Here is a 25,237-nt window from a genome sequence, read left to right as displayed (position 1 = left end):
AAGCAAGCAATAAGGGAGAACAGTTTACAATATTTGCAATTTATTCTCGGACTATTTTGCCTGCTGTAAGTCAAAATCAATCCACAAATTTTAAAATTTCACAGACACGCAGAATGGTTTGGGTTGGGAGGGACTTGTAAAGATCATCTAGTCCAACCCTCCTGCATTGAGCAGAGACATCTTCACCTAGATCAGGTTGCTCAGAGCCTACTTCAACCTGACCTCAAATGTTTCCAGAGGTGGGGCATCTACAACCTCCCTGGGCAACCTGGTCCAGCACCAGTTTCACCACCCTCATTGTAAAAAAATTCCTATATCTAGTCAATCCAATAATTTCCACCAGCTCAAGGAATCCAAACTCAATAGCAAAGCAAATAAGTTAAACACAGCAGAGCTGCTGGCTGTTAATATCTGGTGAGTTATTTCCTGCCCTCCCCATCCAATTCCCTTCTCCTCAGCAACTCACAGGTGCCCTTACACCCCACCTTCCCCCTACCCTGCTGCTGCTCCTTCACCCTCTTCCCTTCCCACCAACTCTAGTTAGCATCTGCTTCTTCAGATGCTTCTTCTCTCCCAAAAGTGATTTGAGTTCCTCCTAGATTTCTGCTGGACTTTGAATTACACTGCCAGATATAGAGACTCCCATTTCCCCCACTACACTCCGGACTGCAACCAAAGGTTAGAATGAAGTTAACTTTTGGCGGGACACTGAGACACAAAGCAGACAACTAAAAAGCTTTATTTTATTTGACCTACACATTTATTTGGCTTACTTATACAAATACAAATACAAATACTAAGCTCCTGCATGTTCCTGTAACTACCATGCTTTCCCAAGACTGCTTTCGGTAGCGAAGCATACATAGGGTAAACACAAAACAATTTAAATAATTTTGGGCAGTGACAACTGTAGCTGGATCCTACAGCCCTGCAAGGGAGAAAAAAATAATATCAAATGTAAAAGCTGTAAACCTGTTCATTTAGGCCATTGAAAAACAAAAACAAAAAAGTCCAGCAGGTTATTACTCTAAAAATCCCTTTTGTTTGCTACTTTTCCTTTCATGGTCTGCAGGTCTCTGTTATGGAAGATGAGCAGATACACCACGCTTCCCATGGAACAGTAGCTGTGCGTTCTGCTCGTGGGGAACGCCTTGAAACACTTGAGACCACCACAACACAGTGGTGTTTTTTTATATCTTTTCATTTATTTTATATATGATATTTATATCATATCATTTCTAAATGATCCAGTCTGCACAGTAGGACAACAGTGTGCCAATAGACCGCACAACTCAGGAGTACCACTTCTCTGAAACAGATCCACACCAATGCATCATGGCAGTGGTAGAGTCCACCACGTTCAGCCCATTATGGAGGCTTCCAGAGATAACAAGGGTGGCAATTTTGACAAGCTTTGTCTTGGAGCTGCCCACATTCTACTGCCAGGGAAAAAGAATAAAATAACTAAATTCAAGGCAGGCAGCCACCCACATTATATAGGGTATGGTCAGAAACAGACAAGAAGCTTAAATGACTTGCTCAAAAGTCCAACATCCTACAAACAAAGCACCGTAAGACGATCTCAAAATGCTGTTTCCCCATCCCCATCCATCCACCAGTACTTTTACAGAATTTCTTGTGGAATTAACAGCTCAAGAGTATAGGAAGAAAAACAACGGCAAGAGTTGTTTGATTTCCCTGTAGGGAGCTCACAAAACAATGTCTGCTCTGCACTGGAAAGATTGACATGAACACATGAAAGAATTAACATACAAAACCTCACCAATGTAGATATATTTTCCTTATTGCTAATTCCCATAAGGTTCTCAAAACACTGAATGCTAGCCAGCATATCACAGGAACCTGCAAATCCTAAGCATAGCGTTAGAAAAAAATTAAACAGAAAAAATACCAGGAACAGTTACAGGCTTAACCAAGACAGTCCATCTAGAAAGAATGATTTTTCTTAATCTATGGTTTCTTTTTCTGCATCTGCATGTACCTACTTTTTTTTTTTTTTTTTGCGGGGGGGGGGGGGGGGGGGCGGGGAGTGAAGACAGTAGGGATATACAGCATGGTTTCATGGAAAAGGTTCTGCCCATAGCTGTGCCAGGTGACTTCAAGTCACACTCTGTGTATTCTCTCATGAGCACCAATTCTACAGTGCTGCTACATGATCTCGGACAAATAACCCCATTTCTTTCAGCTTCTAGGTCCTCCGTCTGTAAAAATGTAGACAGTAACAATTGTGCCACAGGGGCCTCATTAGGTTTAATTAACACCTGTGTGAGATCTTCAGATAAAAGGATTGCTGTAATTACACAATCTGAACTGCTTCTTGCATAAGAAACCTTGTATTATCCCTTTCATAATTTGACCTTTTCTTAAAAGTTGGTGCCCTTTTGTTCTTTTACAGGACTGTGTTCCCTATAAAAGACTACTAACTCCTGCAGCCACCTCTTAATTTTCGAATTTCAAAAGCAGATAAAGCCCAGCATCTCTTTCCTATTTGAACAGAAGGGATATCCTGGAGTCTTTTATTTAAAAAAAAAAAAAAAAAAAAAAATCATTGTTGCCCTACCTTCCTCCCTTTTACATACACTCTTTTTCACATTTATTATATTCTTTTAATCTGCCTCTGCAGCTGTTCCCACTGTCCCAGCTCAGAGCTCCTGGCAGTTTCAGGTGTAAGAATTGCCCCTCAAGCACACAGGGCAGAGGATATCGGCAGAGGTCAGGGGGGAGAAGACCAAAAGGCTCCCTAAGCAGGTTCCACAGCCCTTGAATTCTGCTTCGGTCCCCTTTCAGCAAAGCAGTTATGAATAAGACAACATCCCATATACCGCCAAATGCAGTCAGAAGCTTGGCTGGACTGCGTTCGCACAGGAACTGCAGAGCCCACCCAACGACAGCCACTGTGAAGAAGCCCGACCTCCTCCCGCATGCTGATCCACAGAAGAGCCTCTCACACGTCCAACCCGAGTGGGGTGCAGCAATGCCAAGGCACCTTCACTGGTCTCCACGCATCAAGCTACAAGACTTTAAAATTTGATATACGGGCTCCCTGCCTTCTTCCAGCCTGAGCCCCTGAAGTTTCAGGGCCTCCAGCAGCCTCTCTACCTGCTCATCAGAGCCTCCGCAGGCTGGAAATTAAAGCTGCCAGACCAATATCTGCACTGACTGAGAGCCTGGTGAGAATCTGAGCCAGAAGGGAAGAGGAAAGAGGAGCAAGAGTGGGACTCTGGTGGGACTTGGCCTGTAGAGCTAAGGGCAGGAGCACCTGGTAGAAACCAAGCTCAGGGAGAGGGGTTTGCTATCGCCATGCTCTCCAGAAAGGGTTCAGAAAAGCAGGTGCTCCAGAAAGGACAAGGGATTTGCCATTTTATATGAACCCACCACATACAGAAGACAGGACCCCTTTCAAGTTTGATCCTAGTGTAGACCCCAGACTTGCAGCTCACCAAATGCAGGCTCTACTTCCAGCCCTGCAGCTGAGCTTCCTACACATCTGCAAGCACATAAAATAAATGCATTTAAGCCACTAAAGCCTATCTTCTGTAGCATGTTAACTGCACGTGAGAACACTGCAAGAAATAAGTTACTAGCGTACAGCTTCACAACTAATCTCTACTTTCTTCATGAGTCACAGTTAAACAGTATTGCTTCAGTACTGAATCTTGCTATGAATTTCACTCTATGCCAGTACACCCAACAAACCTGTTCTACCATAGCAAAATATGGTAGCCTCTCACCTTGATTCTGTTCAGCAGCATCCCCTTCTATTGAAATTGAGCAGATTATCTTTGAAATAACAAGGAAGGATTGCATTAATGTGCCTGAACAGCAATCTCTATGAGCATTTCCCACCCACCCCCAACCCCACCCCTTGCAAGTACCTCCTGCAAATGCAACAGAAGATAGCTGAGATAGCTGAGCTGTTTTCCCCTCCCACAGCCACTCAACTCCTTTTTACTTTACCTCAACTGGACAGCTTGAGAAGAAATGCAGTAAAATATGTAGATCAGACAGATGGTATTTGCTGCTCTTTTATCAGTCCTGCTGCTCGGTAGTTTTAAAAAGCCATGATAATTTATTACTTGAATAGCCTCAGATAGGTGCTGGGTTCCACTAGAACTCTGTCTTATCCATTTTGTAAGTGGAATTATTTTATTTACAGGAAGTATCAGAACCTTCAAGCAGGGCAGAAAGCAATACTGGATTATAACAAAACACTTGAAATAACCCACTTTTGTTGTTTGCTTTTAAATTTCTCCTCAAAAAGCATAATCCTCTCTCCTTGCTTTATTTGAACAGATCTGAAGAGAAGCTGACCTCTGCGCCTCCTGGCTCCAGCAGCGGGGCAGGGATGGCCTGGCCCTCCTTTCCCGTTCTCTATCTGCCCTCACCCTAGTGTGTGCTCATAGCTCCCCGTTCCTCCCCACAACCAGATCTTCCCTCTTCCCAGAATCATGTCTGACCGTTATTTCTTTAATACCTTAATAAGTAATCAAAGAAGCTACTCATACACACACACATATGTATGTATGTACACTTTTGGGTGGAGCGTGTGCGCATACATACACACACACACCCCCTCCCATCCTCTTGGGAGATGAGTCCTCTTTGTCATATACTGAAAACTGTTTACCTGACTCCTATTCCTCTTCCTTTTACAGAGGTGCTAATACAAGAAGCAAGGTTAAAATACAGGAAACCGTTGTTACTTGCTTACAGAACAACAAAAAGAAAAGAAAAGTTAAACCACTAGATTTTACTCTGAAATACCACTGATGACTTTTGCTAGAACCTCAGTTAACCAGTGTTCAAATTGTAGTTTGGGCAGCAGCTGTTTCTAAGCAAATTGTTCCTTAGTGATGGAAGATATTTAAACAACTTTTATCATGTTATTTACTAGAGGCTCCTCATTTCAACACATATCTTCTTCCAAACAATAAGCTCCTGTCAAGTTAGCATTCCATCAAACCTGTCAACTGCAACTCATTTGGTGCTACAGGACAAGCCGACACATTGCATAAAGGTCAAGTGGAAAAAAATGTCCCTTCCACTACATCAATGTCATAAATTGGTAAAGGTCACTCCATCCAGTAATTGCTACTACAGAAAATAACTTTGTTGTAATCTACATGACAGAGAAAAAAAAGCAATTCAGGTCCTTCATTTTTTTCCCCAAGACAAATATTACTGTCACTTTCTTGCAGCCTATACAGTCTAAAGAGAACAGCTTAACCTACAGGATCTGCAGCTTTCAGAAGTACAATAATTATAATACATAAAGTTACACGAGGAAAACTTTTCCATAAAAACAGAATTTATTAATAACAAATGTCAGCATTTATTGACAGTTAAACCTTACAACTCCGAAGCTCCAGTCATGATAGGAGGAGCTCAGTGGGCTTTACAGTCTTCAATTAAAACTCCGAAGACTTTAGCATGGCAAGTCACAACATACCCATTTCAGGGACAGCTCATCTGAAGCAGACCAAAGTAGCTTGCCTACAGTTAAAGTAGCAAAAAGCAAATATGATCACATAGTCTTAAAAAAAAAAAAACCACACAACAAAAAACACACAAAAGGAAATATGTTTTTGTTGGGTTTTTTTTCCTTATCCTTTCAGCTCCCTATCCCAGTATAATAATTAATTCTCTTTCTCATCACAAAGTATCACTCTATTATTTGAAACATGACTGTGTTGTAAAATATAAAATTAGCATATACAAATACAGAAGTTAGCATTAAGCCACTTTAACGTTGGAGCTGAAATCCTAAGGTTAAGTCAACAACCACCTGACTTATGCAGATGTGTGACCCTCATCACCCAAGGAAGCCTGGGTTCTGTTGTGCAATGATGGACGAGCAGGGGAAGGAAGATGTTCAGGTTCACCTCGTCTCACTACGTCAATCCTAGCACAATTCAGGTACAACTCCGTATAGTTTCCATTATTAATGAAAGATTAAAATTTGAACACTACACGTGAGATTCAGAAGCCGTATCATCCAAGTAAATTTGAAAGAAATTTTGCAGTTACTGGGAAGAGCAATAGTAATACTTTATACTCTGGACTCTAAAAACAAAGAAACCCCAGGACCTTTCTCACCATAGCGTGCAATCAACACTGATTGTAAGCACCGGGCTTCTGGATTTGCTGCAAAGTTGCTTAGGTCTTACTAGATTTCCCACATGCCGGTTGTATACAACCAAAAACTGTATGCGTCCTAAGCAACCTTTAGACTAAACCAAGAAGAAACAATAAAAAGTTAACCAGAAACAGCTGCAACTCTGTCCCTAAGACACAAAATAAACATTGATCACCTGAATGCCTCCAGAATCAGATTAATGGAAACAACATCATCAACAACATAACCAGGCCACCCTGTCAGTAAGTATTGTAAGAGACACAGTATAGGTATCTGAAGCCACATACCTATCTTTCAAAGCATTATTGCCCCATTTTTTTTAAAAAAAAAAAAGGGGGGGGGGGGCATAGCATAGTAACATATAGCTCCTTTCATATGTTTTCATTTCCACGGGGAAGGGGAACTGGAAGCTGGCCAAGGGACAGGTGACATTCTTCACAGACCTCTTCACTGCCACATGCAAGAATGGGAATGATGCTCGTTTCACCCTCTGGCACGTTTCCTGAGTGTGCCAAATTCAAGTAGTTATCCAAAGATACTCAGTAACACCACCATCAACCTTAGAAAGCCAAAACAGTTTCTTCAGTGATAAGCACCATGAATGATGGCAGGATCACACTGTTAGGCTGCAAGCAGCTGCAGTAAAGCACATGCAGAAGAAAACAAAATTAGTCCCAAAGATCTCTGTCTTCTAGTTGTTCAGTAACAGGACAGGAAATATCATTTTAGAGTCTTTTAGGTTAACGAAGCACTGTTTGAGGAATGCCTCTTAGATGTGGATGCTTTAACTCTAACTGCATTAACACAGTATATTCCCCCCCGACCCCGTTCTGGAGAATGCTATTTATGTTTACTTGGAAACCTCATCAAATAGATGCATTACTGTGTAAATAAAATTTGCCCATGGCCAGCTGTCTCCTACCTGAAGGCACGAAAGCTTAAAAAAACATAATCTAAATATAAAGAACCTTACATCCACTGGAGTCAGTGGGATTCTCAGGTGCACAGCCTATTTGCTGGCTGGAGTGGTTACACAAGCCTAAGTTGCAGGAGAAAAATGTTTGGAGTTTTTTTTGTTTTGTTGGGGTTTTTGTTTTGTTGGTTTGGGGTTTTTTTGTGGGGATTTTTGGGGGGTTTTTTGTTTGGGTTTTTGTTTGGTTGGTTTTTTTGTTGGTTTTTTTTTTTTTTTTATAAAGGACTAGAAAGAAAAGTTTACAGACAATACCTTATACCTTTCCAAGCACAATCCAGCAGCACATAAGTACATACAACAAAACATGAGCATATTACACCAGCAGAAGAAACAAAAACAGTCTTGAAGCGACAAGAATTGCCAGACTAGATCAGACTCAGGTCCAGCCAGCACAGAATCCTGCCTGCAGCAGTGACAAGTGGATGTTTCAACATTTCAAAGGATGGAGAGAAAGGCCTACGGGGGCAGCCTGCCAGCCTCTGGAATGCTGCACATGGTTCTGGTGCCGGGAAATCCTATGGATCTCTTCAACAGGTTCCAGGAATTACCAGGCTGACATACCTTATACTTAACGCAATTACGCTTGAACATTAAGAAATAAACCCTCAAACAAAACTCCGTTGTGCTGTTTCCAAAACCTTTTCCAGAAATACTTTTTAAAACAGGTTTAAGCAGACAGTGCAATCAGGTACAACATTTTGTGTCAAATACATGAAAGAGTATAATCAAAAATGCAACAAAGTTTTTGCATAGTTTCAAAGAAAGTAAAGGTCTGAATGATGTTCTTTTAGAAAACTTGCATAGAATAACTCCCTCTGTACAAATTACATTGTCAGTAACATTATACCTGTTACTGAGCTTCACTGATGATCAAAAGCCTTTTTTATTTTTTCAAACAAACTCTACAGAAATTTTCCCTGATGCTGCAAAATTTGCGCTGTCATCATTCAAACTTATATTCAGCTTCTTCCTCCACTGTTATTAGTCAAGAGAATTAACATAAAACTCCTAAAAAGCTAGAAATAAAATCTTTTTTAAGTAGCAAGATTATCTCTCATCCAATTCAGACATTCGGGGTCACTGCATCCAGTTTCACAAATCTTCCTTTGGGAACAAAACAATCATCTGTCCTTATATTTAACATTAAATTACTTATTTTCTAAAGAAAAGATTAAGATATTTAGATATTAAGACATCCTCTAGCACCACAGCTTCTTATGCTTTCCTAGCTTGGCTTTATTTTCTTCACATATAACCAAGACTTTAGCTTATTTACCTAAATCCATTAACAATGAACCCTAGCTGTGAAACGAGTACAGACTTCCTAAAATTCTGGCAAAAAGGACTGGAACGGGATCAAAACCTTGTTGGTGGCTGGCCACGAGGTTCTCACCAGGGCAGAGTGCGAAGCTCAGCCAGTGTGGTTAGAGCAAGGGGCCATTCCAGCTGAACCCCAGACCCACAGGCTGCCAGCACGCCTGCAGTCACATCAGGACTATGGAAGCAATCAGACCAGCAGCAGCTTTAGCTCCAGGCAATAACTTGGAAAGGAAGAAACGGAGATTTATGTGAGCTTCAGGAGCCACATCCATGGGCAATACCCCAGGATAGCTCAATACAGGTGCTCCACTCCTAATGCTAAAGGTAGCCTGGGAATTCCCTGGAGATATTGGGGGCAGGAAGAGTGACTGCACAGGACTAATAGAAACAGAGGAAGAAGGCAAGAAAAGAACAGTGATGGAAATTATTAAGAAGGTGCAAATGTTGCCAGCTACAGTAGAAAGTACGGCAGAAAATGCAACAGATGACAGCAGGCAGCGTGCAGCAAGGCAGAGAAAGAACAGGAAGAATCAAGAAAGCTAGAAGAAAAGCAGAGTACTTGAGGTCAGATATTTAATGCATCATTCAACATCTCTTGAGGGGGGAAAAAAAAGCAGCAAGACGTATATGATTCAATGTAAATATTTCCTCTTCAGGAAATAAAAAAAATACCAAAGCCAAAAAAACACCAATCCCACTGTTCTTCCAAAACAGGAAGCTTCGGCAAGACCAAGGACAAAAGGTACAGGCAAAGAGGGAGCCAGAAGTGCAATCCTGTTCTCTCACTCCCAACAGACCAAGACAGCAAAGGGCAAGTTTAACCCAGTAGGAGACACAGGAAAGCAAACTCCCTGCCTTGCAGTCACTGAAGTTCTTCATACCATCCCGTGCCTGCAGGATGCACTCTCCTTCGCACACAGTTCCCATGCCTGAAAGACTGGAAATCTTCATTTTTTTTAAAACAGCATCTGCTGGAGCTGAATTTGCACGGTAGGAGCCCTGGCAACTCTTCATGGCCAAAGTTAAGGCAGTAAAGAAATAGCCATTTGTTAGCCCCGCTGCCAGGAAGCAACCCCAAGCAGTGTATTTCTGAATGAACAAGTGCAAAACTCCAGAGAACAAAATCCACCTGGGAATAGCAGTTCCGACAGATCCGTACTTCCCACTGGGATTATCCTGGTAATTAATACTCCTTTTCTCATTACGGTCATTTCCACAGATTTCAGTAGCAAGCAGCTGCCTATGCTTGGAAGCAGCTGAGCAATAAGGAAGAAAGAGGCTGCTTAAATAATGACTGAAAAACAAGCACGACAAGAGCATCACCTGCACAGAGACCATGCACAGGCAGTACGGCACTGAACATATCACAATACTGCTAAACGTACCCCAAGATGTTTCTTAAACAGGTATTTGAGGCCCAAGAGGCCTCCTCACTGATAGAAGGAAGCAGGACAGTCACAAGTTTCGTGAGAGCTGGCAGTGATCAAACACTCAACTTTCTGACCTTACCCTGAGCTCCCAAGAAGAACATTCTCTGACTAGAAATAAGCATTGCCACAGCTTCATCCTAACCTTCAAAAGAAATCTGTGGCAGTTAGTTAATCTTAGCTGAGCAGAATATTAACATCAAAGATGATCCAGCTTCTCTGTATCTCTCCTCTGCAAGTTGGTTCAGGTTGTTGCTTTAAACATCTTTGCATAGAGGATGCGATTGGTATTTTTGTGACCTTTAGCTCGCCCCGGTATATTCTGTCTGCTTGCTTGGAAGCTGAGATGATAGGTTTGTGCACTATACATCACTTCAAAAAAGACCTCCAGCTGTCCAAGAGTCAATTGGCCTGCAGATGAGAATTGAAAAAAAGAGTCTAGTATTTCATACTGGTTTTTTGATTTTTCCAAAGGTTATCCAGTGTACTTTGGTATAGGTAGCCTTTCTGGTTGTCTACCAGGGCTGTATAAATGCTTTCTTTGCTTTCCCAAGGGTACTTCAAGAAATCCTGCATCGCAGGTCACATTTAGCAATAGCTCTTTTAGGTAGGCACTGGAGATACTAGGAAAAACGTGTACTGTTGCATTACACGACAGATAAATCTTGAATATTCAAAATGGACCTTGGTAATTTTAGGCAGACATACAGTGTATCTTTGTAATGGATGAAGGAAAAGAAATAAAGATCATACAAACAAGCGTGAAAAAGATGACAATCCTTAGAACTAAAAGGCATCAACTATACATACCTGAACACCCAACCATCCAAACAACAACTGCCTAGATCTTCCTACAAAGAAAAATGAACCCCACAGGCATCTCTCTTAGATGAAAGAAATTAAAAAAAAAAAATCAATCACTTCTATCTTGCCTAAGTACATCCCCAGCTTTTAGGATCCCAGCTCCAGCAGCGAGGAAGGGACACAAGCCACTGATCTGCCCACACTTGTTACAGAAAGAAATAACTTGGGTAAGTGCAGAGAAGGCCAGGCAGCATGTTGAACTCCAGAGCAGAGAACTGGGAGCACAAAAGTTCACTCTCCCAACAGAAATAGAGGAAAGGCTGCCCCTTAGGAAAGGGAGAGACAGGAAAGCTTTCAGGAGCAAGGAGGGTAAGCTTCTCTGGAGCAATCATTTTCCATCCCTCCCAACTTCTGAAATAAAAATTGATTCTGTAGGCAACCATTCAGTTCGTTATTAGTTGCTTTTAACAGCATTCACTATGAATGACATTAGAGGCACTCTGCAAGGAAGTTTCTATTAAGCAATTATACCCTATAAAATTAAAGCAGTGAAAAGGGGCTTCTAGACAAATTAAAGCAGGCACAGCATGTGAGGCGCACTTGGCCTCTGACTCCAGAGACAGGAGACACAACACTGTTGCTTGCACACAAGGGAGACCAGGAAACGTGGCTGACACCACTAATAGCACGGTCCCCATAGAAGCATGCACGGAGGCACAAGAAACCTCTCGCCACAGGCTTGTTGAAGTCAAAGCCCAAGTTTGCTTCCTTAAAGCTACAACCCAGGGGATGCCTGTCCATAAGAACCAGGCCTGCTGTGCTATCCCCCAAATGACTCCAGCCCTTACATGACCTGTGCCTCCTATAGCCATCGCATAACTGAGCTCTGGTTTGGGTAGGAATCGAATTATTTTTTTCCCCTCATCTGAGAAAAAGCAGCATTTTTCAGGACATTCAACAAGCAAAAAAAAAAAAAACCCTTAATTTCACTTTTTTTTTTTTTTTACATAAAGAACTATTTCTTTCCTGCATTTAACAAATAAGTGTGCCACAAGAGAAGAAAGTAAGTCAAATACAGCTCAGCTACTTTGCTGCCCACACTGTTTCTGAATAACTCCTGTTTGTTTACACCAGGAGGCATTAGTCATTCACACAGACATGCAGCCTTGCCTCCTCTTTGCTTGATTTAAAAGGAAAGGGCTTTTTCCCCCCTTTTTTTCTCCCTTCCAAGAGATGTAATAGCAATTAAATAAGTTTTGCTGAGCATGTAAGGCTACCTCTAAATACTCAGACTGAATGGGTCAGCCAGTACAACACCTACAGATAAGCAGAGCCTAAGTATTTTGAAAGCAAGAAGAGGGAAGAGACAAACACCTCTTGCATACCATAATGGGCAGGTTCAACCAACCAGCGAAGTAGCACATAAATGAAAAAAAATTAAGATATTTGATAATAGCACAAATACAGGTCATAGCGAGGAATGAAGATTCTTGTTCCTCTGCCAGATTTCTCTTCTCCTCCTTATTTGGAATTGAATGACTGTTTTTGAAGATGTCCAAAAGAAACATAAGAGTCTTTAAATGAAATAACAGCATCCTACTGGATCCTCTGTATGCATCATTACAAGTCCTGTAGTTACAGGTGGGAAAAAAGCACCAGAGACAGAAAATATAAAACTGCACAAGTCTCAGAAGACTTACTTACAGGCAGACATGAACAGACTTGTGATGGTAGAAAAATTATAGCAGAAAGCTATTCCAGTAGCAGTGCTTCCGCAGGCAGAGTGCTCAAACAGTATTAAACTTTAATTTTGGAATAATTCTACTTCAGATTTCCCCCTCCCCCAAAAAAATATTTCTCATTCTTTCTCCTCTTCAGCACATCTTTCCCTGGCAGATTTTGTTGATGTATTATGGAAAAAAAAATAATTTTTAAAACACACATACATCTTGACTCTTCCTGTCCTTAGTCCGGCAAGGCTGGTGATGTAGCACAACTGGAATCTCTTTGTTCAGACCTCCTCACTATTTTCATTCTTGTTACTGGTTAGATGGCACCAAAATAACCAGCTGTTTGAAGCCTGCCTGTTACTGGGGCGATTTCGGTTCTTGCTCACGAGTGTTTTCTCCAGCAAGGAAAAGTCATAATTAAAATATTTCAAATCAACACTCCTGCACTTCAACACAAATTTGGGTTTGATTTTAATTGCTGTGTGCTTAAAAGAGCTTTTTTGTTTTATTCCTTTTGTTTGTTCTTTGAAAGGACGGGACAGCAGATTCTCTGTGAACCTGGGCAACAAATCGTGACATTTGGCCTCTGAGTACAGAGTAGCAGATAGTACTTGTAGGTATTTGGAGAAGGTCAGAATCAGTGTAGCACCCTTAAGCCACCACAGCTACTTTCTCAAACCTGTAAACACAAGACTTCAGTAGAATTACTAATGCACTATTGAGCTTTCTGCTTCCAGTTCACCGGTTTGACTCTTGCTCAGATTAAGGATTGAGAAATGGTTTCCCTTGAATGGTATTTGATAGATGAGGATTTTTCAGCAGTAAACTCTACTGGTAGGCTTTGCACTACATTATAGCATATACCAGGAAGCTTCTCTCCTGGTATACCTATATGTTCATCATTAAGAGAGTTATTTAAATTCAGGTAACTCACACTGAGAAAGTTCTCGCTGTTGCACAGGGTTCATACTGAAAGGAGCACACCTTCAGCCCAGTGCAGAGCAGCAGCCAAAAGTCATTTCACTGCAACACCAGACTATTTGCCAGTACTAGAAGTCACCCATACCCTTCAGACTAAAGAGGTGAAGGTCAAAACATTAAAAAAAAAAAAAAAAAGAGAAGACATCAACGGGTTTTTTTGGTAAAACATTTGAATAATTTTGTGGGCAGAACCACACCCTCAGCTATTTGAGCTGTCTTCATTGCAGTCTTAAAGCTTCTTGAACTTGTTTGCATCCACAAAATTCAACTGTACTGATGATTTCCTACAACTCAACTTCATCCTTTCCCTTCCTCAAGCCTAGCTGTGATCTCTACTCATAATTTAGGCTTCATTTACAGACAGAAATAAGCTGCCACCTCCATCCAGTGGTGAGCTATGCATAGGACTTCACTCAACCCACAGATCTAAACTTCAGTGTTAAGCCATACTCTCCTGGCTGAAGAATTTTCTCTCTTCCTATAACCATAAAAGATGCTCAAATCCTTCCATCTTCTCCAGCGCATACACGTCCACAGACCTATAGCTCTCACCTAGACCGGCCTCCTCTCTTTTCTAACAAGGGCCTGGGTGCTCAGGTCTACCCCAAGTTTGCTCATCACCGGGCCCAGGCAAAGCATAATCAAATCCCTCAATACAGTACCACAGCCAACTAATACAGAATGAGAAAACCGCGCAGCGATAAACCAACCGTTTGTAAAATTATTCAGAAGCAGCCAAGCATGGTTTATGTTGTACTGCAAGACCCTACTGCCTCTGCCATTTCTCTCCATTATATTGGGATTTCATCAGCAATCATTTAATATCCTGTTCCACAAGCTGCCGTCAGTCTCACAGATGAAACGGCTCTGGTGAGCAGACAACACCACAATTTTTGTCCCTGTAAGAACTGATGTAATGCAGGGGGGGATGCATGCAGGGACTTGAATACGTACAATTCAAGTTCACAGGGACTGTACATATGATGTGGAATATGAAGATGCACAAGGGGAACATCAGTATGGTCAGCTGAGAGAAATGCTGGCTTTTAGGAAAGAAGTGCCATTCTTAAAGCTCTCAACTGCTTCACCTGGGACTGAACGCTTTATGCAAATCTTCAACTGGAAGCATTCTCGTAACCATTCAGAAGGAGGCAACATTTTCATAACCTTTCTGAAAGGATTCAGAATAAACCCAACTAAAAGACAGAAAAGCGCAATGCTGGGTATGCAGTCTCAGAGCTGAAACAGAAGAGAACCCTCAGAAAGGCAATTCATTCCAGAAACCAAGCATATCCTCCACCTGATGAGGCTGGTGGTCCTTTTTATGCAACTTCATCTGCCATGTTCTCTACACTGTCCCTATGAATTTATAACATGTGTAAAAAGCCCCGCTTATATTCATTTTTATGGGGACAAAATGTTTTGCTATCCATCACATTGCTAAGTGACATACTGTTAGGGAATACACCCTCAGTGGATAACACGGTATGTCTGTACATATTTAGAGGGTTGCCTTGCATTTTTCCTGAAAAATTAATTCCATTAGTGTTTATGGCTAGAGATAAGAATTTCACAGGAGAACCAGACATGAAGAGAGGAAAGTTTAATTGGTGAAACATGAAAATAAAAAACCACCTTTAACATTTCCTTTATAAAACAAAAAATACATTAAAGCATTTCATATGCATTTGACAACACAAGAAAAAAATACATTTACAGGTTGTATTGTTTGAGGTCTTTTTAATCATACACTTTACAACTATAAAACTCTTCGGACTAAAAATAATTTACTCCAACAGCAGGTAAACAATTAGGTTCAAGAATTCATTTCAAAATATGTACAATTCTGAAAGTGGCAGATCATTGGTGTGACTGCATGGCTGATCTTTGCCTCTGTAAGGAAAACTAAAAATGAAAAAGTCACACCATCAAGAGATATTCACCTTTTTCACCTGTGCCTTCAGAAGAAATTCAGCAGCCAAATTACGTACTCAATCTACAAATATTTTTGGTTTAGTTTTTCAAATTTAAGTGGTCTTACAACTAACTTTAAAGAGTGTTTTCCAAGACACCTGCTAGCTGAAAACAAAATAGTTTCCTTAGTACTTGCTACACCTGAGAACTTTGTTTGCTAATAATAATTCATCCAGAAGTCTAAGAATATTTTTAATTCCAGCAATATTTCTTTTACTGTTATTGGTATGCACAATGGGAAATTTCAAACTACTTGCTTTTGAATTTCCAGTTTTCTAATGTTATCGGTATTTTTTTTTTTCCATAAAAAGAAACTCTTCCTAGTTAGTGATTTTAGTTATCTACAAGTTCTCTTGGTTATTCAGATCTAATGAAGCATAAAACTTGTCACTTACTTGAAGTTATACAAAGAACCAAGCTGACATTTTTAGAGAAGCAACTCTGATATTCTTACTGTGAAGTTTTCAATGGTAAGCACAGAGTCTACCAGTTTGTAAAGCAAAGCCAGAACTGGCTTTTCCCCTCACATACATCACAGTACCACACCCTTGCTTGTAATGCATTTTACTACACCACCATGAAATAGGTAGAATGAGCCTTGTCCCGCTAACAAGTCAGGCCAGGGCAACTACTCAAGTTGGAACAATGAGACAGACTTTCAGACATACAAGCCCTTCCTCAAGTTGGCGTGTCCAAAAGCTTGTCTGATTATGGTCACACTCCTAAAGATATTTCCCTGTGATAAACCTTGTCTGGAAGTCATGACGGCCCTGCAAAATACCACCCTCAGAAATCAGTGTATTTAACTCCTGAAAGTCAACATCTGTGCCTACAGTCCAAGACTAACCTTATTCTGACTGCCTCACAACACAACAGGGAGAAAAGGAAAATTTCCCACATCTTTTGCACAACTGAAAGCCTAGAGCTAGACAAAATTTTATAAAACACATTTATTCAAAAGTACTTAAATATTAATTTTATATTGTTATGCATGTGAAATTTAAGCCTGTCTTCTGTGTGCTTTCACTCAGTATGCCTCACGTACACTAGTTTTTCAAGATACATCATTTACCACCTCCTTGCAACATGCCTTTTGAAAGCTTCTTCAGGCAGAGGCAGAAACTAGAAACAAGACTGTTTGAAGTTTAGATACTGCAACAGCAGAAGTTTAAAACTCACATTACCTGGCATTGGTTTGGATGCTCCCGCAATCAACGTTTCCTACACTCAGTAACTTTTTATCCAAAGCATGTTACTGTATAAAAGTGCTAGGAATTTGAAATTTCCCCTCTTCAACTTTTTGATTAACGCTCATTGCCACAACCCTATCGCTGTCCTAAGAGAACTAAATATGTCCATAAAACAGCACATTTGCTACTTTTTATCTTCCACAGGCTAAAGATAAGAAGGGAACACACAAAAGCTTGCATACTCTGAAGGCAGGGCAGGGAAGCACTGGAGAGGGCAGCCGTGCCTGCAGAACTATAAGCACACCCCATGTGCTCACAGCATGGGCAGTTGGGTCTGGGCACACGGACAGGGAGGACAGAAGGGAAACCTCAGGAGAAAAGTTAATTGACTTGAGGCAATCCCCTTTTGCAGAGGCATCTGGCAAGCAACGGGAGGTGTCTCCAATAAAAGCATCCTATTAAGGAATCTGACCAGAAACCACCCAGCAATCAGCAAGGGGCACTATCAGCTCCCCACAGAGGACCTGCGCTGGAAGACACTTGTGTTTGCTTTCAAATGGTAGTCACAGTCATTCAGAACCTTTTAAATCTCCAATTACACAGAAGTTGCATTACCATGCCATCTAGAAGTTTCTGTCCATACCCAGTCATTTATTAATCAGACAATAATTAAGAAGAGCAGGTGTCCCCCCGCTTCTCTAAAACATTTATGTCCTAAGTATAAGACAAAGGCAGCAAAATCAATTTCTAGTTGTTGGTTGAATTAATAGACACACCGTCTCCAGTGGTCACACTGCAAATGAGAGACAATTTTCTTATGTGGAATTAATACTTCTAAAGAGCAAGGGAAAGATAAGTCTGTCCTGAATATAAAATTCAGCCGCATGATTTTGCAAGTGCAAAGTAAGCAGATGGGCTGGGTAGCAGGAGAGCCATGTCACTCACTCAGTGGGTACTGTCCAGATAACACATCAACACTTCTCCCGAGTTACACCCATCAGAGCTCTATGCTTCAAACGGCAATTCAGCAAGTAAGATCTTAAATTATCCATAATGGCTTATTTTGTTCCGATTTTTTCATTGCATGTTTGTTTGTAAAAGACTAGCCAGGCTGTCTGGGAACAGCTTGGCTGCATCATGGACTGAGAAACAGAGCCTGACTATCATAGGAGGGGTAGCCCGCAGTGTCAGTTTTAGACAGCAGATGGCCAGGAGTAGAGAAAGCTTCCAAGCACATGGTATGCCAAAACTTCAGCAATTTTCTTTTTGTCAAGCAGCTTCCAGAAACACAAGATGTAGCTGAACCTCTTCACGCTGGCCAAGATTAAAATAAGAAAGCATAGTAGAATCCCACAAAATACTACCACTTCCTAAAAATATTTAGGCTGCACAGTCTAAGTGAGATGCTGCATGACTACAGTAGCTTCCTCTCCAATACTCAGATAAGGAATTAAAAGATGCAGAAAACACAACTGCATTTTTAATATGTGGGCATAAGCAGACCAATAGCAAGAACCTGTTCTACCTCAAAGACACACCTTGACATGACAAACTGAACTGGCTAAAATGAGGTTTCACATCAAAAGCGTTTCAAGAAATTGCTGAAGATGCATGTGCTACACGCATGTAACGAGTAAACACAACAAGCAAAATCACCCAGAAATGTATACCAGATCTCCCTCTCAAATATTGGCCATTACTGTATTATTTTAGTATTAAAGAAGCACCTGACAGTTTCCCAGCTATCTACCTGACAGCAAGATAAGGAGTTTCATACCTTTACATTGTGACTGACTCAACTCCCATCCCAATTTTGTGATTTAAAAAAAACCAAAAGCCAAAAAACAATAGCCCACATAACATCATGATTTCTTTTTATGCAGTTTGTTACTGCTGCTAGCAGACAAAAGCCAAGACCAAACATTTGAACAACAGCATCTTGTTGTTCAACTTTAAGTCCACGGCTTCAGCTAGCACCAAGTAGAAAATGGATACAGACTAAAACAGTTCTATCTTTTCATTTGAGACTGGTATCTTAGAGAAAAACAGTCAAGGTAGAAGAGTTGCCACTTGTGCTGCCTCCAAGTACAAGGAAAATTAAGTCTAATTTATTCTTTGCATAAGCACTAAACTTTCCTTAACCACCCAAACCCTTTTGTGGAAGCTATTTGAGTCTGTCAAAGATAGGATAAACAAAACCCATGCAAGGAAGATTTGGTTTTCAGAATTTGTACAAGCCCTTACCCCCATCCTCTTAATAGCTTTACTGGAAAGTTACAAAAATGAAAAGTTAAACCTAAAAACGCTTACCCACAGATTTCAGGAAGCTTCTACAAGCTTGTGATAGAACAAGGCTCTAACAGTACAGCGCAACAGAAACTCCTATTTGTCCCCTCCACCCTGAACCCATTTCAAACTCAATAGCCTGCGACAAAGTTACAAGCTGACGGGAAGTCTCCCATGTCACAGAAGCTCTGCTGCTCCAGCATTCACCACCTTTTCTTTAATCGGTAGCCTCGGATATAGAGCTCCACTCAATAAACAGCTAGGTTTACGGATTTTATTTCCACAGGTACATGTCATCCTAAAACAAGTACAATCCAAAGTAACATGTTCTTTGAGTTATTTCCAGATGTAGCTTCTCTCAAATTCACTGTCCTCGCCCAGAAAGAAGCTAACTTGCCTTCATTTCTGTGTCTTGTTATAACAACCATCTGCCAAGCAAGCATTTTAGTTCCAAATAATGGAAGTATAGTAAAGCAGGAATTCTATCCAACCCTCATCTGCAAATAGCTCTTCCAGAAACAATACAAAACACACCACCCATTCCCCTGAAGATCAAATTGGTTCAAGTGTTTAAAAGCTATGACTAGAAATAGCAGTTTAAACTGGAAAAATATTTTTGCAGTTTGAACTGCAAAAAAATTTTGAAAGACCAGACAGCTATACATCTGGCCAGAACTTTGGGGTTATTGCATAATTCAGCAAGTTCCACCACAAGAAGTAGCCAAGACCCCCCTTTGAATACCACTTAACAAATAATATTCTCAACCCAGACATTACCTAACATTGCACACTATCATTTTACGTGTAAATGTATGGGAGGCTAATTGCTACGAAGTCTTTCCCTTCCTACACTCGTGATTAATGCAAAATGTGCAAAATGAGACCCCAGCTCCTACACAGCACACTGTTCTGTCCCTGCCCTGCGGATCCTGAAACATAGAAAGGACAATTGGTATGAAGAGGTCACAGAGCATGAGGCAAAGAGAAAAAATTAAAAAAAAAAAAAAAACAACACAACATTCAAACACTATTTTTCTGCAGAGCAGAGCACACAGCGCGCAAGTCCATGGCAGGTACCAATTCACATAGCTCAAGCTTTGAGACCTTAACTAAAATAACTGAAGGCTCACATGATAATAGATGTATATACAGCATGAATTTTCATTGCCAAGACAGGATAGGTTTTGCCATAACAAATGTATTATTTTTTTTTGTATTCTAGCTGCCATGTTGGACTGACAAGGAGTTGTTCTGATCTACTCAACAACCTTCACCGGAGAACCCCAACTCTGGATATAATCTGATTGCACAGGGAAGTTACCATTCCCTACCAGCTGCAAGCAACGAATTCATACGCTCATATTCCTGCATACAAGAATTTTAAAAACAAGATCTAAAAAAGTCAGTAGCTCTGCAGAAACTTACTTCTGAGTAACAAGATGGCATGTGAACCAGTAGTGGAGCTCAATAGCAAAATTCAGTCCAATGACACTTGGTTACCAATCCATTTGCCCCTTGCACCAGGAGAGGTTGAGAAGTTCAAGCAGCAAAGAACAGGAAAGGATTCTTTAAATGTTTGGGCAATGGATTTGTACTGAGCAAAATACACTGGCTTCCACTGGAAGTAGAACTCCCACAGACACAGAAATATGCTGCTTTTTGTGGCTTTTTTTTTTTTTAACCTCCTGTATTCAGCAGTGTGTTTAACCTTGGAGCTGTCAAACTCCATCATGAATAATGAGCCATGACAACACTCCAAGTGATCCTTGGAGAACAGACCAATTTTTACTATATGCTATGCAAGGCAAAACACTGTTATGATATTCCCATGGTACTGAACCTGCTTTGAAAATATACAGTAATGTGGCCATCAAGAGGAGACTACAAGTAAATACAGAAAAAAATAAGCTACTTCCTGGTATTTCATCACCTACAAACACAGAACAAACAGTACAACATTTAACATACTAATGTTTCCTATTTAAGATTAAACTAGGACTGAGAAGATTCGTCTTATTGAATTAGGCATTTCACACAAACACTTCACAGCCAAGGAACAGCTGCATTTGATGCAACCCATGATGGTTACAGTATGAAGAGAGAGCAACCTGCAGGTCTTGCGGCACCGTGCTTGGTGACCTCTATCAGATGAGCCCAAACATGGGACAGGAGGGCAACCCCGTGCCCCAGGCTGCCCCCTGATGCTCTCAGAACTAACATACCCCCGCCATACACATGGCAATGCCAGAAAGTATAGGAAGAAACTGTAGTGGCTTGAATGACTGCTAGAAGCGCCTCTACACCAACAGCCTAACCACACCAAGGCAGGTCTTTAAGAAGGCACAGCACAGGTAAACCAGCAATGGCAAAAGCCATTTCTGCTGTATGTCTCCCAGGCTCAAGGGGGGGTGGAAGACAGAGCAAATGGATTCATCTAAAGAATGGAAAAACTAGGAAGAAACAAGCTGAAGATTTAAACAGGCATTAACTTCTTTCCTAAACAAGAACGGAGGGCTGTGCTTCCAAATATCCCTTAAAAAAAAAAAAAATCAACCACCTATTCTGGAAATAAATGCTAATTCATTAACATGAAACACACGTGTTCTCTAACAGACCCAAGCAGCAAGCATCTGTTCTGTGTTTCTGCAAAGGGAAAAATAAATATATCCTTATTCCTGACCTGTTTGCAACAAGGTACTTGTTCATGGCTTTGTAGTGGGGAAAACTTACCTTTATTCCTGTGCCATTTCCTAGTCTCATCGGCACAACCAAAACCACAGTCCATTACCTTCCCCTCTCTGTAGGGCCACCGCTTCACTTACACTTCAGTTTCCAAAGTTGCTACAAACTATGGAAGCTTTGAAAAATCTCTGGAGAGCAGGGAAGTAGCAATGTCAGACAGTAGATGCTTGCCTTTCCTTAAGGTGCTACGGTTGCAGTGTCAGACAGCAGAAACCAGTGCTGAGCACTTTGAGGAGCTTCAAGTACTAACACACCTCCCTCCCACTGAGCTGCTGTTAAAAACTGAGTCCTCTCCTGCAAGGCTGAATGGCCTATGGTTGAAGCTGGAGAAGAGCCTCTACTGCGCTGAAGTGACAACACAGTTACGCACAATAACATATTTATTGACAATTTAGTTTTCCATTTGGGAGTACAGCCATCCGTACCTCTCCTCTACCTGCTCTCCTTCCCCTCTACTACGTAACAGGGCATTTCACAGCTACTCACATTATACTACATCTCCCCTTCACCTGCAGTGCTCCCAAATCAGCAAGACCCATGGTATCACTGCACACAGCCCTACCACCATCTCTGGGTCACAACAGTTCTGCTCTTAACAGAGGACTCACTCTATACTCAAAATCATCCCACAAATTACAGGGACAGTGATTTTTTTTCTTAGCATTATACTTAAAATTTCCTCAACCCTCCACACACACCGTTGTCTGTTTCTCCCATTCCCTGATAATACAGCTCCATTTATGTCCCCCATCACAGCTCTGCATGTTTAGCAATTCCATTCCCTGCTAGCAATATTTGGCAATAAGATCCTTTTAAAAGAAGGCTAATTACAGATTTCACTTGAAGAGAAATTGGTGCTGGGCCAATCTGTAAGCTCTTTAATAAGCTTTTAAACTTCACTTCATGCCAGGCAAGACTTTGTTCTCCACCAGAAAGAGTGGCACAGCTCTAAAAGCAAAGGTGGAAAAGTTTGCTACTGCCAGAGGAGGAGGGGAGGTCACGGCTCTAATTCTTCTTGCAGCACTGTACCTTCTCGATGTGAGTCTTTCCCTGAAGCTACGCTGCCCGTGTTCCACAAAAGAAAAACTAAGGAAGCCAGTTCAGATACTACAAAAATAATGAAAAGTAGTCACACAAAGAAAAACCCCATGGCTGACAGTTGTACTGGAAGAGGAACAAAGACCAGTATGACAGAAACTGCGTCAAGGACTCAAAAATTAGGAGGTGATAAAATTAAGGATGCACGGAGCATGGCATTTTCTGAGAACGCTTGTGCGGAGTTCATTTTCAAAGGGATGGAGGAACCCAAGGCAAAGCTTCTCAAGCACTTAAGTATCTAGTCCCATACCAAGACAAATGTTTTCTTCCTACAGACTTAGCATGGAAAACAGCAATCCCACCTGCGGATGCTCCTCTGCACCTTTGTACTGTGCCACTTTCGCTCTCTGTAAGCTGTGCTCACAACACGGGGTGAAATCACATTTCAGCCAGACCATTTTCCTGAGGGGAACGAATGCAAGACTGCAATCCATCCTCCATGCTACCTGCCTGATAACTAGGGTGGAAGTCAAAAAGAGTAAGGGATAAAGTGGTGGTCAGCAGAAAGATAGTCCTGGTTTGACAGTACTAGCACCCCCAAAAACTACAACAGCTTTCTGTGTGAGGTTAGAAAAGTCTATCGTTTTCCACTGAGGTCAACAACTATGTGGCATCACATGCAGATGTCACACCTGATAGACTGAAATGCTGCTGCTGAAGTGGCTGACTGCCCAGAGAATCCCAGCTGGAATCTGTGGGAACCACACACACCGGGTGCACAGCTGGCAGGAAGTCTCCAGCCGGGAGCTCAACCCACAGACACTTAAAAAAAGAAGAGTTATGAGTGTTACACATGTAAAGCATAAACATCAATAATGTCTATTTGACAGAGATTAAACCCATGAATATCTACAACATCCTCAACTTCGAACATACCCAAAGATTTTCCCCACTGCGAGACGCCACACTAAAAGAATGACTTGTGACAGTATCCTCTTATATATAGGCAAACATTTAAGAGGCTAACAGAAGCACTCTTGCAAAAGGGCTGCACAGCTATTCCCTACGCACTACCAAGACACATTTTAATCAGTTCAGGAGACACCTTCGGGAGCAAGGAAACAGAGCCATGGTACAACTGCAAAGCTTCACACATTCAGTTTGAAAGGCAAACCACAAGTCTGACCATTTCCCAACCCCTAAAGGCTGAGAATAAAAAAATGGCAGGAAAGGAACTATCTTTTCCCAGCCTTGTTCTCTGAAGTACCCACGCAGATTTTACTGTAACAGTTGGGAAGCCCTGCAAACAAAGACAGATCTAGTGGGAAGAATTTAATCTAGAGCCTCAAGACTTGCAAAATATGAGTACCTAAACACAGACTACCATAACAGGAAAGAATAAGAAAACAGATATGTGTGTTAATATATGCTGCAATTATTAACGTGCAAACACACAGAGCTTATCAGAAGTGCCAAGGCATATGGAAGGAAAAGCACTATTCAAGTACAGAAAGTTGCCAGCAGCTGTATCATCACCATATTCTATAGCTGGTTTTAATTCAGCTCGGTGGACACCAAGTTAATCCCCCAGGACAGTATCATTCACATTTATAATAGCTACTGACCTCATTTCTGTGTTTGAGCCCTGCTGTAGTGTCATGACTAAATGTGGCAAGCAACAAATCAGACTGCCATCAGCCAGTGCCTGTCCTTTTTCCTTTCAAAGCTTTCATTCATTTCTGCATTTTCTAAAGTCATGCTGCTTCAAAACAGCTGATCCAGATGGTGGCTATTTGGATTTCAACCTTCCCACATGGTGATGTGGCTCAAGAAAATAGAAACTGTTGCTACCTGCTGCTGACCTAATTCTTTCTTTAAGTTGTTTCCTGCCATGTAACAGAATAAACAATACAGTTGATTGAACTAATCTTCCACACCTACATAGCAAATATAAAATTAATAGAAGAAGGAGGGCAAAGGGAAAAAAAAGCAGCATGAACCAGTGGGGAGGTAGCAGGGAGCAACTCTCACCTCTATCATAGTCATCTTCCTCTATTGCTTTTTCTTGAAGTCTCTGAAGCCGTAAGATCAAGGATTTTATCTAGGCAAAGAAAAAAAAAAAATTAAGTTGCATTTAAAACTATTTAGACGATTAACCTCTACATAATACAAATTTAATTGATTACTACATCACTAGAACGGCCCAGTTTTTAAAGTTAAGCCCAACATTTGTTAGACAGACAGACCAATTTGAAGGCAGCTGAACTGCAGCTACTTGAGCCAAGCATGGCTTCAGTCCAAACACATACAGAGAATAACAAACAATATTTCTTGAAAAGCAGAAGAGATCATGTGATTGTAGGATAGTTTTCACCCTTTGAATAAATCAAAGTAATGATAATTAGAGGATTCTAACAGCATGACATCTACTTCTGATCACATTGTACTAAACTGTGTTCTCGAGCCCATTCTAACAACTTTTTGCCTATGAGAGTTTTGCACAGAAGAAATCCAGAATTTCCACATGCAAACCACATTTTCCTCTGTAATTAAAAAGAGAAATACAGTATGAGTATTCTGGAACAGGAATACTCATGTTATGGCACAGAAAATTG

At 41.1% G+C, this 25,237-nt stretch overlaps 1 protein-coding gene across 4 annotated transcripts in view; it reads right to left on the bottom strand.

The window, feature by feature from the left end:
- The window catches only part of DISC1 (DISC1 scaffold protein), a 207,745-nt gene that overhangs the window by 156,788 nt on the left and 25,720 nt on the right, over positions 1-25,237 (bottom strand). For all 4 annotated transcript variants that reach the window (XM_056343825.1, XM_056343823.1, XM_056343826.1 and 1 more), the window contains one exon: positions 24,654-24,723. In XM_056343825.1, the coding sequence (XP_056199800.1) occupies positions 24,654-24,723 (70 nt within the window). The remainder of the gene's footprint in view (positions 1-24,653; positions 24,724-25,237) is intronic.

The sequence above is a fragment of the Falco biarmicus genome, chromosome 6 (assembly GCF_023638135.1).
Source record: "Falco biarmicus isolate bFalBia1 chromosome 6, bFalBia1.pri, whole genome shotgun sequence".
NCBI lineage: Eukaryota > Metazoa > Chordata > Aves > Falconiformes > Falconidae > Falco > Falco biarmicus.
Note: the sequence above shows the minus strand (reverse complement) of the source record. Positions and strands in the feature narration are given on the sequence as shown.